The sequence below is a fragment of the Chionomys nivalis genome, chromosome 10 (genome assembly GCF_950005125.1).
Source record: "Chionomys nivalis chromosome 10, mChiNiv1.1, whole genome shotgun sequence".
NCBI classification, from domain to species: domain Eukaryota; kingdom Metazoa; phylum Chordata; class Mammalia; order Rodentia; family Cricetidae; genus Chionomys; species Chionomys nivalis.
The window spans coordinates 68,140,094-68,156,691 of NC_080095.1; the positions used below are offsets into that span (position 1 = coordinate 68,140,094).

A 16,598-nucleotide genomic window follows, 5' to 3' on the forward strand; every position below is an offset into this window, starting at 1 on the left:
TTTGGCTTTTGTTTTTGGAAATAAGATGCTGATATGCTTTTCTTGGTGAAACACATTTCCAAATTTAAGATGTCGAAACTGTCTAAGATAAAAATAGCTCAGGGAGAATGCTTAAAACTTACAAAGCCAAAATTAAATCTTAGCTGACAGGCATCGTGGGTGAGGGTCGGGTCCTCTTTCCTTCCCCACCGTCTTCTCTCTTGCTGTCTTTCTGCTCTGATTTGATCCCGAGCAGGGTCATCCCGGGTCCAGCACCAGCCCTTCACTGTCACCTGGCTTAAGTTAAATTTGAACCTTGAATTCTGTGGTTCACGCAGTCCCCGCCACTCTCCTAAAATCGCAGCTGTAATTTGGCATGTGCTGTTTATTTTCAGTACTGAATGCAACAGTGTCTGGACGTCCTTTTGTTCTTCCTGCTGGAAGGCATTTTGGAAATTATAGGCTTCCTGGGCAAGTGTCACCTGAAAGTGACTTCCTGGGGCATCACAGACCTTGCCTTGCAAGCAATCTATCCTCACACAAAGTTCCCAGTCACAGCGGGCACACTGCACATGCTCAGAGGTGCCCACACAGCGGCAGCAGCTGGCAGGCAGGCAGGCAGCACTTCTAGTACCGTGGAAGGTTCGGAACATTGCTTACCTAGGACACTCTACTGCACAACCAACACAGACATAAATTTAAGGTCAGTCTCCTGTCCTGTGTCCCTGGAAGTCCACCTCTGAAACTGTCTGATCTCTTCTCCATTCTCAGCCCTAGAGGGCACCCATCCATCCGCTGGGGACAGAAGACCTGTGATGTCACAGGCCAGAAGCCATCTTCCAGGCTGACCACAAGTCTCATGCACTAAAAAGGCAGCTCCCAAACTTCAACATGTGTCAGACTCACCGGAAGATTGGCAGAACACACTGAGGGGACATGGCGGAGATTCTGATGCTGTGGCCTGGGGCAGGGCCCAGAGCTTGGATTTCTAGCCAGCTCCCAGTTTATACAGCTGGCCGTAGTGCCAGACTCTGGGGTCACAGCACTGAAGCAATGAGAACGGGCTGGGTCCCTGTGAGGAGCTTCTAACATTCATCTCGGGCCATAAAATTGGATTAAAGACAAATTTCCTTGCTCTTTTCGAGACAAGGTCACGTGTAGTCTAGGCTGGCTTCTAACTGGCCACAGAACCAAGAAAGGCCTTGTGCTCCCAGCCCTCTTGCCTTTCTCTGCCACTCACGTTGGGAACCGCAGCAGCACATCTCAGAACACACAGCTTCTCAACACGCGTTTCGCCTTGTTGGTGTTAGCACACCCAGTATGGCTAATTGCGGAGGAGCGTCCACTCATGACCCAGGAAACAGCAGCGTGGGACAGATCCTTCCTAACATTTTTATATAAAGGCAGAATGAGCCGGGCGGTGGTGGCGCACGCCTTTAATCCCAGCACTTGGGAGGCAGAGGCAGGCGGATCTCTGTGAGTTCGAGACCAGCCTGGTCTACAAGAGCTAGTTCCAGGACAGGCTCCAAAGCCACAGAGAAACCCTGTCTCGAAAAACCAAAAAAAAAAAAAAAAAAAAAAAAAATAAAGGCAGAATGAAACAAACAAGTTTGAAAACCAATAAGCTAGGGATGTGGCTTGACTGGAGGAGGAGCGCTTAAACCCTCGGTGCTGCACAAACAGGTGTGTGTGTGTGTGTGTGGCAGCATGCACCTGTAATCCCAGGACTAGGGAGGCGGGGCAAGAGAGTCAGAGCCGAGGTTCAAGGTCTCCTGGGCAGTAGTAACACAGCCACCCTCATTCACTCACTCAGTTTACAGGACTGGTGGGTTCCAGCTCACTAGAGAGCCGCATGCGTCAGTGTGCTACGGCACTCGCAATACTATGATCAATGGGATAGAAATGAGAGGTCGCAAATAAACTCTTGCCTGCTATTTAATTAGATTTTTTTGTTTGTTTGCTGAAATGGGGTCTCATGTAACCCAAGCTGGCCTTGAACTTCCTATGTGGCTGGCAGCCTTGACTCCATGGTCTTCCTGCCTCCAACCCTCCATGCCTGGCTCAGCCCTTACTTAGGATTGCTTGTTTCAGAACAAGGAGCTAAGACATTCATGGAGGGAAAAGGGCAGCTATCTCCACAACTGCTACTGAGACAAGCAGATATCTACATGCACAAAACGGGCATAGTGGTGCCTGCTTGTAATTCCAGCCTTTGGGAAGCAGAGGCAGTAGGATTATGAATTCGAGGCCAACACCTCTCCAACTAAGATAACAACAAATGAATTCAAGATTGATGGAGGAAGGCCATTGGCTAGAAAGAAACTGCCTTGGCCCATTTGATAGGCCAGCCTTTAGGTGGGTGGAGTAAACAGAACAGAATGCTGGGAGGAAGAGGAAGTGAGCTCAGACTCGATAGCTCTCCTCTCTGGGGCAGACGCGATGAAGCCCCGACCCAGGATGGACGTAGGCTAGAATCTTCCTGGTAAGCACACCTCGTGGTGCTACACACATTAATAGAAATGGGCCAAGCAGTGTTTATATGAATACAGTTTGTGTGTCGTTATTTTGGGGCATAAGCTAGCCAGGCGGCCGGGAGCCGGGTGGCAGGAATGCAGCCCGCAGCTCCTTCAACACAAGATAATTCACAATATAGAAAAAAAAGTCACTTAAAATGTAAAATGTATCAGAGACAAATTTAGAACTAAAATGATGAAACACTAAGAGAGCAAGGAGGTAAAGCTAAAGGTTTCCTAAGCACAGCTAAAGTATAAACAACAGGAAAGACACACACGGACCGATCATCCTTAATAAATCTTTAAATGCAATTAAAAACTGAGCAACAGACTAAACAGATATTTTTAAAAGGAGGTTGGATGGGACGGCATGATAAGTGCCCACCTTAATGCCAGTGCTGTGGAGGCGGAGGGAGGCGGAGGGAGGCAGAGGGAGGCGGAGGGAGGCAGAGGGAGGCAGAGGGAGGCCAGCTTCGTCTACACAGTCCCAGGCCAATCAAGGCTACATAGTAAGATCCTGTCTCAGGCAATGAAGGAAAAGGTAAGATTTGGTGAGGATATAGAGAAGTCAGGACACTCACACTGCTGATAGGAATTTAAATAATAAAAATACTGGAAAACAGCTCGCCAGTTAACAAAAATGTTAAATATGAAAATAATACTACCAAGTAATTTTTCTTTCAGGCATATGACCAAGAGAATTTCATTTAATTAATCTATATAGAGAAAAGGTCTCAGTATGTGGCTTTGGCTGATTTGAAACTTAGCTGCAGATAAGGCTGGGCCTCAAATTCATAGAAGTCCATCTGTCTCTGCCTCCTGAGTACTAGGGTTAAAGGTGCGACCACCATGCAATTAAGAAAAAAAAAATCTGATCTGTCCATAAATGTGATAAAAAAATATTCATAGTGGCAGTATTCATTCTTTTTTTAAAATATTTATTCATTTATTATCTATATAATATTCTGTGTTCACGTATGCCTGCAGGCCAGATCTCATTACAGATGGTTGTGAGCCACCATGTGGTTGCTGGGAATTGAACTCAGGACTTCTGGAAGAGCAGGCAATGCTCTTAACCACTGAGCCATCTCTCCGAGAGTCCTTTTTTTTGGTTTTTCGAGACAGGGTTTCTCTGTGGATTTTGGAGCCTATCCTGGAACTAGCTCTCGTAGACCAAATTGGTCTCGAACTCACAGAGATCCGCCTGCCTCTGCCTCCCAAGTGCTGGGATTAAAGGCGTGTGGCACTATTCATAAAAGGCCCAAACTGAAAATAAGCTAAATGCCCACCAGTGACAGTGGATTATAGCCATATGACAGAGTACCTAGCAATAAGCAAGAAAGGAGTGCCAACAGGCCCGGATGGAGCCTGAAACGCCATGCTAGGTGACCAGCTGTGGAAGTCCATGGTACACAACTCCATTTCTGTGGGGCATAAAGAACAGCCGGTCTCTAGGGACAGAAATCAGCGGTTCCCTAGGGCCTGGAGCATGTCCAGGAATATGCTTCTCTATCGTGTGATGCAGGTTCCTTTAATGACAGCAGCGATGGATGTAAGACTACTTTAAATGAGAAAATTGTATGGTATATGAATTATATTTCAATATAGCTAGAATATTTCTAAGAAAGGTTTGGATGGCAACGATTCTCCTTCTTTTACTTTGCATGTTACAGGTGTTCTGTCTGCATGCATGTCTGTGGACCCCATGTGTATCTGGTGACCATGGAGGCCAAAAGAGGTCATCAGATCCCCGGTAACTGGAGTTATGGGTGGCTGTGTAGCCTCCAGTGGGTGTCAGGAACCAAAGCCCTGTCTCCCACTACAAGTACTCTTAGCCCCCGAGCCTTCTCCCCAGTGTTCCTCCGGCCCTGCCGCTTTTCCTTTTGAGAAAGAGTCTTCTGTAGACAGCCTGGCCTTGAGTTTGCTCTCTGGTCAAGGATAGCCTTGAACTCTTGATCCTTGTGTCCTATCTCCTAAGTGCTGGTTGTCAGGTGTGTACTGCCATGCCCAGATTGGAAATTTTTTTTTGTTTGTTTGTTTTTATTTATTAAGACGGGGCTTCTCTGGGTAGCCCCGGCTGTCCTTAAACTCACTCTGTAGACTAGGCTAACCTCAAACTCACAGAGATCCGCCTGCCTTCCAAGTACTGGGATAAAAGTAGCATGCCACTACTGTCTGATTGGAAATGGTTCTTAAAGTAAAAAGGTTCTGTTCTCTTAGGAAGGAAAACAGGAGGAATATAAAAACAGTAATGATGGAGGAAGGTCATGGGTTAAATAATAAAGAAACTGCTTGGCCCTCATAGGTTAGAACAAAGGTGGGTGGAGTAAACAGAACAGAATGCTGGGAGGAAGAGGAAGTGAGCAGATGCAGGGCAGCTCCTCTCAGAGTCAGATGCGATGAAGCAAGCCACCAGGTCAGACATGCTGAATCTTTCCCGGTAAGCACACCTAGCGGTGCTACACAGATTATTAGAAATGGGCTAAATTAATACGTGAGAATTAGCCTAGAAGAGGCTAGATATAATGGGCCAGGCAGTGTTTAAATGAATACAGTTTGTGTGTTGTTATTTTGGGGCATAAGCTAGCCAGACGACCAGGAGCTGGGGCGGCAGGAACACAGCCTGGAGCTCCCACTACACAGTAAGTCAGGGGGAAACGTTCTGATGGGCAGCAAATGCATGAGGGACTTGGTTTTCTAAGAGTGGCTTTGTGCAGCTTAGGTTTCTGTCAACTTGACAAAAGCTAGAAGAATTATCTGGAAAGAGGAACTTAGCTAAGAAAATGCTTCCATTTCCAGAAAGCCTTTGGGACATTTTCTTGATTGATGACTGATGTGGGAGTGCCCAGCCCAGAGATGTGTGTGTGTGTGTGTGTATGTGTGTGTGTGTGTATAAATGTGCACACCACCCTTATGGTTTGGGAATTCTAAGAAAGCATGCTAACATCAAGGGGAGCAAGCCAGTCAGCAGCATTCCTCCGCAGCCTCACACTCAGTTCCTGCCTCTAGAATTCTGCCCTGAGTCCCTGTCCCAGCTTCCCTCAGCCGTGCACTCTGACCCGAGAGCTGTAGCTCCCCAAGTTTCCTGGTATTTCCCACAGCAACAGACGCAGACTGAAACAGTCTTCTTCATGAAGAGCTAATGTACACATGGGTTTGTAACACCTATGGTGAGCAAGAAGGGACAGCAGTCCAGTACCATTTATTTTAGTTTTTTTTTTTTTTTTTTTTGGTTTTTTCGAGACAGGGTTTCTCTGTGGCTTTGGAGCCTGTCCTGGAACTCGCTCTGTAGACCAGGCTGGCCTCAAACTCACAGAGATCCGCCTGCCTCTGCCTCCCGAGTGCTGGGATTAAAGGCGTGCGCCACCATCGCCCGGCCATTTATTTTAGTTTTTGCATGTTAATTAAATTAACACACAATACTGACAGATATCTGAATGACTCAATTTCTGGAAAACATTTTTTAGCCATTAGACTTACCACTCGGCTGAAGTACTCGTCTAAAACTTCTACAAAATTGTGTATGAATTCATAAATAGCCATCTCATTCTGAAATAAAAGGAGAGTGTAATTAATTTCATCAATGCCCTTAGTTAACAAAAAGTCCAAGGTTTTAGAGCACAGGGTTCAGTATAGATGTGTGAGAGAAGCAACATCCTAGTCACTGATATGCAAAGGGCCCACAACTGCTCTGTAAAATATTATTGTCGCTGAGGATGGCGCTCAGGAGATCCTGGTCTAGGACGCTGCCTCACAGGCGTGAAGCCCGGGGCTTAGCCCCCAACACCACATGACCTGGGTGTGGTGGAGCATGCCTGTAATCCCTGCACTACTGGAGACACTGTCTTAAAACAGGAAAGAAAGGAAGAGAAAAGAAACCAAGGGAGAGATGCTTATTAGTGAAAGAAATACAGGGACCCTTCACCACTAAGACTTTGGCAGTCCCGGCTGAATTGGTCAAGCTGAAACTGCAGAGAACAGAGCAGAGGTGTGAGCTCCACTCCCTCCTTAACCAGCAGCCTGAAGCCATCTCCCAGACTTCTCAAGGCGCGGACAAAAACAGCCCACCGAGATTTCAAAGGCTTTAGATATCAACTCTCCTCTGTGGACTCCATGGCCATAGGTGCTGGCCTGACTCCCAACAAGGTGAGCCTCACCTGAGAGGTAACCACAACACGACAAGGATTATATTTTGCTGTGACTTCTGGTATGTCAGCCATGTCTTTTTCTCCCACATGTGTGTAGTGTGCACATGTGTATACACATTTGTGATGTGTATGGGTACATCTGTGTGTGCATGTGGAGGCCCAAAGCTGGCTTCTGATGTCTTCCTCAATTACTGTCCACGGGATCTGTTGAGGTAGAATCAGCTCACCTCCTGGAGGTCACTGCCTCTGTCTCCTGAGTGGTCACTATGCCTGCCCCGCTGGTTTGTGGGTTCTGTGGGGCTTTTCTGTTCTCTCCAGCCTTCCAACCTCAGCTGAGGCCCAGGTAGTCTGAAAGAGGTTTGCTAGTCCGTGGGGAGCGAGCAGAGAAGAAACGTGAGCCTAGGGAGAATAAAAGTCTCTCATGGTGCACGGGCTTTTCAAACATCTTACCTCAGTGTCATTGACTCCGACCACGATGAAGAGAGCTGCATATTGCCGATAGATCAGCTTAAAATCCTTATATTCAATGAACGAGCACTAGAAGAAACGCAATGAGACATTAATGTCTGGTTGACAGGTTTCTTTGACCAACACACGTAATTCCTCGGCTGTGTCTGAGAGTCTGCTAGCACACCCCTGGAAGTTTAGACATTACAATGTTAAACGGCCTCGGCTGGCTCTGACAAGTCAGCGGGCTACTCAGAAGCATCTTTAGGAGGAAAAGCAGTCTTGGAAAAAAACCCAAGTGATCACTTGGGTTCCCCTTGTGCCTTTTTCCCCCCATTTCCTGGCTCCCTGTGGTGCTGGCCAGCAAAGCTGATGAGTATCAGCATTTGAAAGTGCTTTAATGCACTTTAAGGCACAAACTTGGTGGTGTCCTCTTTCCACCTTTCCATGAATTCCTGGGAAGCACTGAGATCTGCTCGCTTCTGTTCTACTGAATAGTCCTGGAGAAGCCAGCTCAGGCCATCTTATCTCCTACCATCCGTCCATCACCTACCAATGGAGATTATTTCATAAATTATGTAATGGTGGCCTTTGCACAGCAGATGCTAGACAAGATTTCCCACTGTAAGTACTGCTTCTTATGAATTAATAACTGCCTTACTACTTCTGACCTATAGATAAAACAACTCTTTTCCTCATTCATCTTCTCCTTCAGCCTCTGTAGGGAAGTCCCCGGGTAGCCTGAAGGTGCAGTGTAAGTTTTCAGTGTCAAGGTATGCTGGGGCCAAATGTGATTGAGCATGAACTTAGCAGCTTTTGCTTCAGGATATATTACTCTTGGGCACCCAATGTACCTGGGAATGAAGCTGAACCTTTTGACGAGAGGAACTGAAGATTTTCCATGTTTTTTAAATAGTCATTATTTCTATTGAGTGTATGTGTGCCTGAGTGTATGTATGTATGTGTGTATGAGCTATTATTTACAGGTAATTTACATTGCTATAGATTCTTGTATACTGATACAAATATAAATTATATTGAATATGTTCTTAGTTTTGTCTACAATATTTGTATACCTAGGCAAAGTTATTTTGTCATATTGTATGCATGCATGTTTCTATCTCTGCTTAAGACATTTGTATATTGATACAATTTTAGGATATATTTATCATATTGCAATATACATTTCTACCTCTGATCAAGATACTTATACATTGTTTACATTTTGAGGTCATTGTCCTCATTTGTTGCACAGTTGTTTAAAGATTATTTAATATTCTAATATGAAGTCTTAGTCTTTAAGCTATATAGGTATTAAGAATTATAGGTCAGGGGCTGGAGAGATGGCTCAGTGGTTAAGAGCACTGGCTGCTCTTCCAAAGGGCTGGAGTTCAATTCCCAGCAACCACATGGTGGCTCACAACCATCTGTTATGAGATCTGGCGCCCTCCTCTGGCGTGCAGGCATACATCGAGGCAGAATGTTGTATACATAATAAATAAATAAATCTTAAAAAAAAATAAAGACAAAATGAACCAGTGAAATTAAAAAAAGATTTATAGGTCAATAGTCATCCATGTTCGTCATACTTATAGTTAGACTAATCAGGCTCTTTAGATACATAGAGATTGTATTCTGCAAAGATAGGTAATCTTCAACCACTTCAAAGAGCTGTAGAATATGACATTTAAATAACTTAGGGTTCTGTTCACATGAGACATGATTGCTCCTGGAAGCACTAATCTATTCCCAAGAGAGTGTTGAGCATCAAAGACAAACTCCATTTGGAGTTTGTCTTCTTCTTGGAACAACTGGCTTTTGGGCAAGGAACTGCCCATGCATCAACCACTGACAAAATGTATGATGTTCAGACAGGACAAGCAGGATACAAGATAAAAGACTGTCAAATCCTGCCAAGACAGGGTAAGATGGTTTTAAAAAATTTCCTGCCTCTGAAAATGGTCTGTCAGTTATTCTAGGCCTTAGCCAAAGTTGGTTGCTTCAACGTTGCAAACGAGACTTTGGGTGATTGCCCAGGCAGCCAGTTGTCTCGGTCATTGTTGCACATTGTGGAAGTTGCTTGATTGCACTTCCCGCTTACTTAAGTAATATTATCTCCCTTCTCGGGTCTTCGATGGGTTGAAGACTTATAGTCGTAGATACTTTCCGCTCATGAGTTGGCCATTTTATTTATAATACAAGACTTAGGATAGGATAATTATTGAAACATTTATCACATGTTTCTTCCTTGATATAGTTTATGTTGGATGTAATTCTAATTTTTATAATTGATATTTGTTCTTATTGTATATAATTTTGTATTAGTCTTAGAACTCTCTTATTTAAACAAAAGGGGGAGGTGCTGTAGGAAATCCTTCAGCCAGTAGCCTTTAAGTTACCAACCCACTTGGGCATGGCCTCTTATACTATAAATGCCGATGTAATGTGCATGCTCATTCTCTTTCTCTTCCAGCTGCTGGATTCAATTGCTGTTCCCAGTATGAGCAGAGGACTGTGATCTGTGAGTCTACCCCTAAATAATAACCCTTTATTATATTCAATTCTGGATCCCTGAAACTGGAGCTATGAATGGTTAGGAACCACCATAGACTTCTGGAAATTGAACCCTGGTCTTCTACACAAGCCGCAGGTGCTTTAACCATGAGCCCCCTAGTCTTTTTGTTTTGTTTTGACACAGGTCTTATAGCCCATCCTGGCCTAGTACTTACTCTATAACTCAAGCTGGATCTCAGAATCCACCCGAGCACTGGGTTACAGGGTAGAGGTCATCACGAATGGCTATGGAACAGGTCTCAATCTCTCAAGAGTTTTTGACATAACAAAACAAGAACCCACTACATCTTTGGACAGAACGAAACTACTGTGATATTATGATACTCTGGTACCTGATGCCAGAAGTCCAGTGCTTTCTTTTTAAAATAAAAATAATTTTAGAGTACCCCCCAAACCTACCAATATCTTTATTCCAAAGGGTGAATTTCTGGTAGAAATGCTGTTTAAATTGCGGCAGGTCTGCGGACTGTAGGAAGACTCAAATAGACACGTCTCTTACGTGTTTCCCGCGTGTGGTGACAAACACAGTTCCTAAATGAGTTCCTATTTCCACCTGATGCCACCGAGCAGCGTGTACCCACATCAGGCCAAGTAGTGATGCAAAGAGGAACCAGGAGAGGCTGCAACTGGAGAACAGACTTGGAAGCCAAGGGAAACACGCATGTAACACGCAACTACTGAGTGTTGATGCAACTCGGTAGTTTACGACAGCTGATGCTCCCAAGGCAGCCTCTCAAAAGAGGCGAGATGGAGAACGGGGAAGAAATGGGTGACTCCGACTTTGCAAGTCGCCCAAAGCTTTCTAATTGATTCCCTAATAGGACTTGTAGTAAATAAATTCTCTAAGTTCTTTGCAAAATGACTCAGGTTTTTTGTTTTGTTTTGTTTTTTCTTTGTGTAGCCTTGGCTGTAGAATTAGCTCTATGGACTTGTTTTTTAAAATGGGATGCAGTGTGGCAGAGCATCCCTACTAAGCTGTGATGCCCTGTGTAGAAGCCCCAGCCCCAGGAAACAATTCTTTATTATGCCAACGATGCATTTAGCCTCTAGGTTCCAGCAGGAGGAAGAGATTTGTTATTTTGTATGAACTGTTAACTTCCATTTCCCTTATCTACAAAATAAGAAAAAGTGGGCTCAAACTAAGTTTGTTTTTAAATCGCTTGTCTGGTATTACATTGGCTGCATATTTACCAAAGAAGGTAAGCAGAAAAGAATGGTTATCCACATGGAAATTGCATTATTATCCCCTGGCACCCTGCAGTCTTGAGTCTCCGCAGTCCTGACAGTCATCTGACCTTCCTTCCTGTTTTGGCTTTCAGAAAGCCACCGGTCAGCCTCAGACACTGTTGAGAGTTCCAAGGGCTGAATTCATATGAACAAAAAAAGATTATGTCTACAAGCAGGAGTAAATTTAGCAGCTACTTCTATCTATCCTAAATAGCTCAGCTATCCTAAATAAAAACCCAGGACTTTCCTGGTTTGCCTTTTGTTTTTCTCTTACTGGGATGGTAAGACCCAGGCTTCCCTTTCATCTACCTTTCTCTTCATGTCCTATTGTCCCTGATAGCCCTGGAACGAACACAGCTCAGAGACGATAATGACCCTCAAGACCTGGCCAACCCGTGAAGGCAGAGTGGCCTACCTATGGAGAGGACAAAAAGCCGCAGACACTTACTTGTTCGCTGGATCGAGACAGACAACTCTTGATGACCTCCGTTTCCAGAAGTGTGCGCTTATTAATCTCCACGTGCTCATAGTACTTAGACAGTCGGGTCTGCCCCTGTCTGTTCACCATAAGGAAGAACTTTATCATTTTCCCCCTTTGATCAGTTTCTTTCCAAATAGAAATTAAAAGTAACGGCAAGGGATGCCTGCGGCTACAACCTGGAGAGTGAGAGAACAACAGAAAGGCTACATTACACTTCTCAAAGGCTCACCCTAAGCCTGTTCCACAGATGAGCCAGAGGGGACAAATATGTGTCGGAAGCAGGACGAAATGAGGTTTAAATAAACAGAACCATACACAATTTCCAGCAGCTCCCACAAAACAACTCTGAGCACACACAGCCCTTCCATTCAGACATGGCCAATTTGTTCAAGTTTCACAGGTACTGAGTTGAAGTACAATCTTTTTTTTCCGAGACAGGATTTCTCTGTGGTTTTGGAGCCTGTCCTGGAACTAGCTCTTGTAGACCAGGCTGGCATTGAACTCACAGAGTTCCACCTGCCTCTGCCTCCCAAGTGCTGGGATTAAAGGCGTGTACCACCACCGCCTGGCTTGAAGTGCAATCTTAATTAGTCTTTATAATAAAAACCTGGAGTCAGATATTGAGCGATCAGAGAAGCGTAGCAGTCATCCATTTTACGGCTACTGAACCCTCAGACCCAAGGGTGATCCTGTCTCTATGAATCCCAAGACTGACTGCTCTGAGCTCCTGTCTCCTCCTGCCTTGTAGTCCTCTCTCCGCCCAGCTGGGATCAAAGGTGTGAGCTCTGTTTCTCTTTTAGACCGGATCAATTTCGTGTAGCCCAATTTCTTGAACCCACAGAGATCTGTCTCCCGAGTGCTGGGATTAAAGGTGTGTGCCCCCACAGCCCGGCCTCTGTGGCTAATTAGTGTGGCTAGCTCTGCCCTCTGATCTTCAGGCAAGCTTTATTTGTTAGATGACAACCACCAGGTACACACTGAGCACCGGAGTCAGAGGAAGTGAAGATGTGATCATTTTTGATTTTCTGGTTTTTATCAGTCACAAAGGCATTAGACTGAGAAGCGAATGACGGCAGTACAAGAGGACATAAGGGAGACAGCCGGGCGGTGGTGGCGCACGCCTTTAATCCCAGCACTGGGGAGGCAGAGGCAGGCGGATCTCTGTGAGTTCGAGGCCAGCCTGGTCTACAAGAGCTAGTTCCAGGACAGGAACCAAAAGCTACAGAGAAACCCTGTCTCGAAAATTCAAAAAAAAAAAAAAAAGAGTCCAGAGAGGGCCCATCGCAGGAGGATGAGGAAGGACGCTCCAGAGAAGGGGCATAGGAATCTGGAAGCCGGACCTAGATGAGACTCCGTGGCTGGGAAAACAAGATGAAGGCTCTGGGCAGTTCACTGTGGTTGCAGGTTAGGGCACTAGAGTGGCTAGAAGGCTCAGCGGCTGCTCTTCTGGGGTCAGTCCTCCACACCACCTCCACATGTCACAACATCTGTAACTTCTACCCTCTACAGGTACCTACACTCATGTGTGATACCCCCAAACAGACATATACATACATATAACTTAAAAAAAAAGAATGGCTGGGGCTGGAGAGACAGCTCAGTGGTTAAGAATCCTGGCTGCTCTTCCTGAGGTCCTGAGTCCAATTCCCAGCACCTACATAGTGGCTCACAACCATCTATAGTGGCATCTGATGCCCTCTTCTGGCATAAAGTCAATATAGCACTCATATACATAAAATGAATAAATCTTTTTGAAAAAAGAATGGCTGTAGGAAATCAAGTTGCTCACATGGAATAAGAGCTTTAGCAGTCACATTAAGGAGCTGGGTGTAGTTTGCACACTGTGCCCTGCACTCAGGAGCCGAGGCAGGAAAACTGCCACGTGTTTGAGGCCATCTGAGCTAAAGAGTGAGCAACTCTGTCCCAAAAAAACAAAGGAGAAGTTATGCTAAGGAGCCTGAGCTTCATTATTGGCGGGAGGAAGATCTAAAGCAAATATTTCTTCTTTAGTGGTAGAATAAGCAATATCAGCTGTCGCCAAACTCTTCTAAAAGGCCCAACAGCAAACTGAGCTCTGAAACCGGAAGTCATCACCTCTCCCGAGACTTCGGACAGGGGCTTCTGTCATTCTCAGTTTAAAGCTCAGCAAAGTGAACAGTCTGCACTATACTGGGTCTGAGGCCAAGTCTGCAATTTTTTTTTTTTTTAAGAGTGGAACTAAGATTCTAAAACGAAGGCTGGAGAGACGGTCTGCCTTTAAGACAATTCGCAGAGGACCTGGTTTGGTTCCCAGCACACATGTGGCAGCTCATAACCATCTGTGACCCCAGCTCCAGGGGATCTGATGCCTTCTTCTGTCCTCCGCATATGGCACATCTACATACAGGCAAGGAAAATATCTCTCTCTCTCTCTCTCTCTCTCTCTCTCTCTCTCTCTCTCTCTCTCTCTCACACACACACACACACACACACACACATACACACACACACAGAGCCTCTACAGTAAGCTAAACTCTTTTGAAATAGGTAGCTTGCACAGGAGAATAGAACCCCAGCCAAGTTACAGAGGCTGAGGCATATCACGAGAGAGAGAGAGAGAGAGAGAGAGAGAGAGAGAGAGAGAGAGAGAGAGTTGAGGCACACCAGGGACAGACTACTTTGCTGTAGGTTGGACAAAGAAGCTAAGTCAAGCTAGACACTAGTAAGAACTTACTGCTGGGGATTTTTATTCATTTAAGATTAAGAGAGTGTGTTACCTAAAAGCTTGAATTTTTGAATAACAAAGCTGGAGAGTTATGGCTTTCCCACAAGCTTGCAGCGTTCCTCCAGTTTGCCTGACCTTCTGAACCCCAGCTGGACAACTGCTTTTGGCTTATGGACGTGAGATGAGATGACTCGCAATGGCACTTGATCTCCTACAACTGTTTCCTCTATGATTGGAGCCATAACATTATGAAAGATAATTGCTTTTTTTTTTTTTTTTTTTGAGACCGGGTTTCTCCCTAGGTGTTCTGGAGCTAGCTCAGTAGATCAGGCTGCCCTTGAACTCACAGAGTGTCCACTAGCCTCTGCTCCTGAGTGCTGGGATTAAAGGCGGCGTGCGCAACCACCGCCAGGCATATATTTGTTTACACTTCAGTTCCCATTCCCCACAAGGCTGGGGACTGACCCCAGGGCCCCACACAAGCTAAGCGAGCAGCCAGCGCTCTGCTGCTAAACTCAAGCCTCAGCCCGTGAACCAAGCTCTAACAGACAGGCGCTAACCTCACAATAACCTCAAGTACTGTTCTATAAAAGGCCAGGCTCGGTGTAGTAAGGCCTGAGGCTGTGGTGTTCAGTCAGCGTGCAGTCTAGACCAGCTCACCCAGGGATGTGACAGCTGGGCCGCGTGGGAGATAACCTCACTGCTGTGTGTGGAAGTGCCACACATTCTGTGGTGCTTAGTCACAGGTTACTTTTACTCTCGCTACAGAGACTGACCAGTAGCCAGGGTGTGGCAGGTATGCCTGTAATCCCAACACTTGGGAGGTGGTGGCAGGAGGGGCCGGGGCTCCAGCTCATTCTCAGTGCTGTGAGTTCAATGTCAGCCTGGGACACATGAAACCTTAGGTCAAAACACTAACAATAACAAGAAGTTATCATCCTTTCAGTAAAGTTATTTTACTTTATTTATTTATTTATTTATTTATTTATTTTCGAGACAGGGTTTCTCTGTAGCTTTGAGGCCTGTCCTGGAACTAGCTCTTGTAGACCAGGCTGGTCTTCAACTCACGGGGATTCACCAGCCTCTGCCTCCTGAGTACTGGGATTAAAGGCGTGCGCCACCACCACCCGGCAAATTATTTTGTTTTCTTTTTTATTTATTTTTTAATTTTTTTATTTTTCGAGACGGTTTCTCCGTAGCTTTTGGTTCCTGTTCTGGAACCAGCTCTTGTAGACCAGGCTGGTCTCAAACTCACAGAGATCCGCCTGCCTCTGCCTCCCGAGTGCTGGGATTAAAGGCGTGCCACCACCGCCCGGCCTATTTTGTTTTCTTTATGTGTGTATCTGCCATGTGTGCTGGATCCCTGAAGCTGGAGTTACATGTGGTTGTGAGTCACCAAACATGGTGCTGGGAACTGAACTCAGGTCCTTTGCAAGAGCAGCAAGCACTCTTAACTGCTGAGCTATCTCTCCAGCCCAAGTTATTTTATTTTTATTCATGTAATAATGCATCTTTACTTTTATTTTTAATATGTAATACAGCACATGCCTTTAATCCCAGCACTTCAGAGGCTGAGGTAGGAAAGTCAGGAGTTCAAGGCCAGTCTGGGCTAAATGAAACCCTATCTCAAACAACAACGACTAGTATGAACAAATGGAATTAATTGCAATTTATTTTTAAAGTAATAGAAATAGTTGATCATGACAAGGAACGTACTTCCTTGAATAGGTACGAGCCAGTAAGCAAAGAAAAGGCAGCAGCTCAAAAGTCTATTGTGACGTTTTCATACGTGTACCTCGATGTGCTTGGCTCTTGGTTGGTACTGGCCCTCCTCCCGCTGTGCAGCGTCCCAGCCTTTTCTACTGCTGTCAGGACGCATGTTCGGGTACCCTGCACTGTTTCCTCTTCATTCCCTTCTCGAGCCCCCCCCACAATCACCCCTAGATTCTACACATGAGGAAATATTGCAATATTTGTTTTTCTAAGTCTCAGCAACATATTCTTTATAATTTTTTTTTTTTTTTTTTTTTGGTTTTCGAGACAGGGTTTCTCTGTGGTTTTGGAGCCTGTCCTGGAACTAGCTCTTGTAGACCATGCTGGTCTCGAACTCACAGAGATCCGCCTGCCTCTGCCTCCCAAGTGCTGGGATTAAATCTTTATAATTTTTTAAAATGATTTCTTTATTTGGCGTAGAGTGGTGGCACACACCTCTAATCCCAACACTCAGGAGGCAGACTTTGGAGTTCTGAGGGCAGCCTGGTCTACAAAGCGAGTTTCAGGACAGCCAGGGCTATATATGGAGAAACTCTGTCTGGAAAAAAAATTAAAAAAAAAAAAAGACATGGCATATGTATGTGTTCAAATTTTGCCTTTAAATATTGTGGTTGCATTAAGTGGAAAGATGAGCTGGAAGAAGATCCTGCTGAGTTGTTACATCAAGGGTCAAATTGCTTCCTGCCTTCCAGGACCAGCATTTTCCCTTACTGACTTAAGAGAAGGGATGGCAAATAAGGACATTTGAATTG

At 45.2% G+C, this 16,598-nt stretch overlaps 1 protein-coding gene across 2 annotated transcripts in view; it reads right to left on the bottom strand.

Moving 5' to 3' along the window:
• The window catches only part of Ap4s1 (adaptor related protein complex 4 subunit sigma 1), a 38,915-nt gene that overhangs the window by 9,297 nt on the left and 13,020 nt on the right, over nucleotides 1–16,598 (bottom strand). For both annotated transcript variants that reach the window (XM_057783210.1, XM_057783211.1), the window contains exons 2-4: nucleotides 11,337–11,545; nucleotides 7,091–7,177; nucleotides 5,973–6,041 (exon numbers count right to left, since the gene is read on the bottom strand). In XM_057783210.1, coding sequence (XP_057639193.1) covers nucleotides 5,973–6,041; nucleotides 7,091–7,177; nucleotides 11,337–11,474 — 294 coding nt within the window. In that variant the 5' untranslated portion in view covers nucleotides 11,475–11,545. The remainder of the gene's footprint in view (nucleotides 1–5,972; nucleotides 6,042–7,090; nucleotides 7,178–11,336; nucleotides 11,546–16,598) is intronic.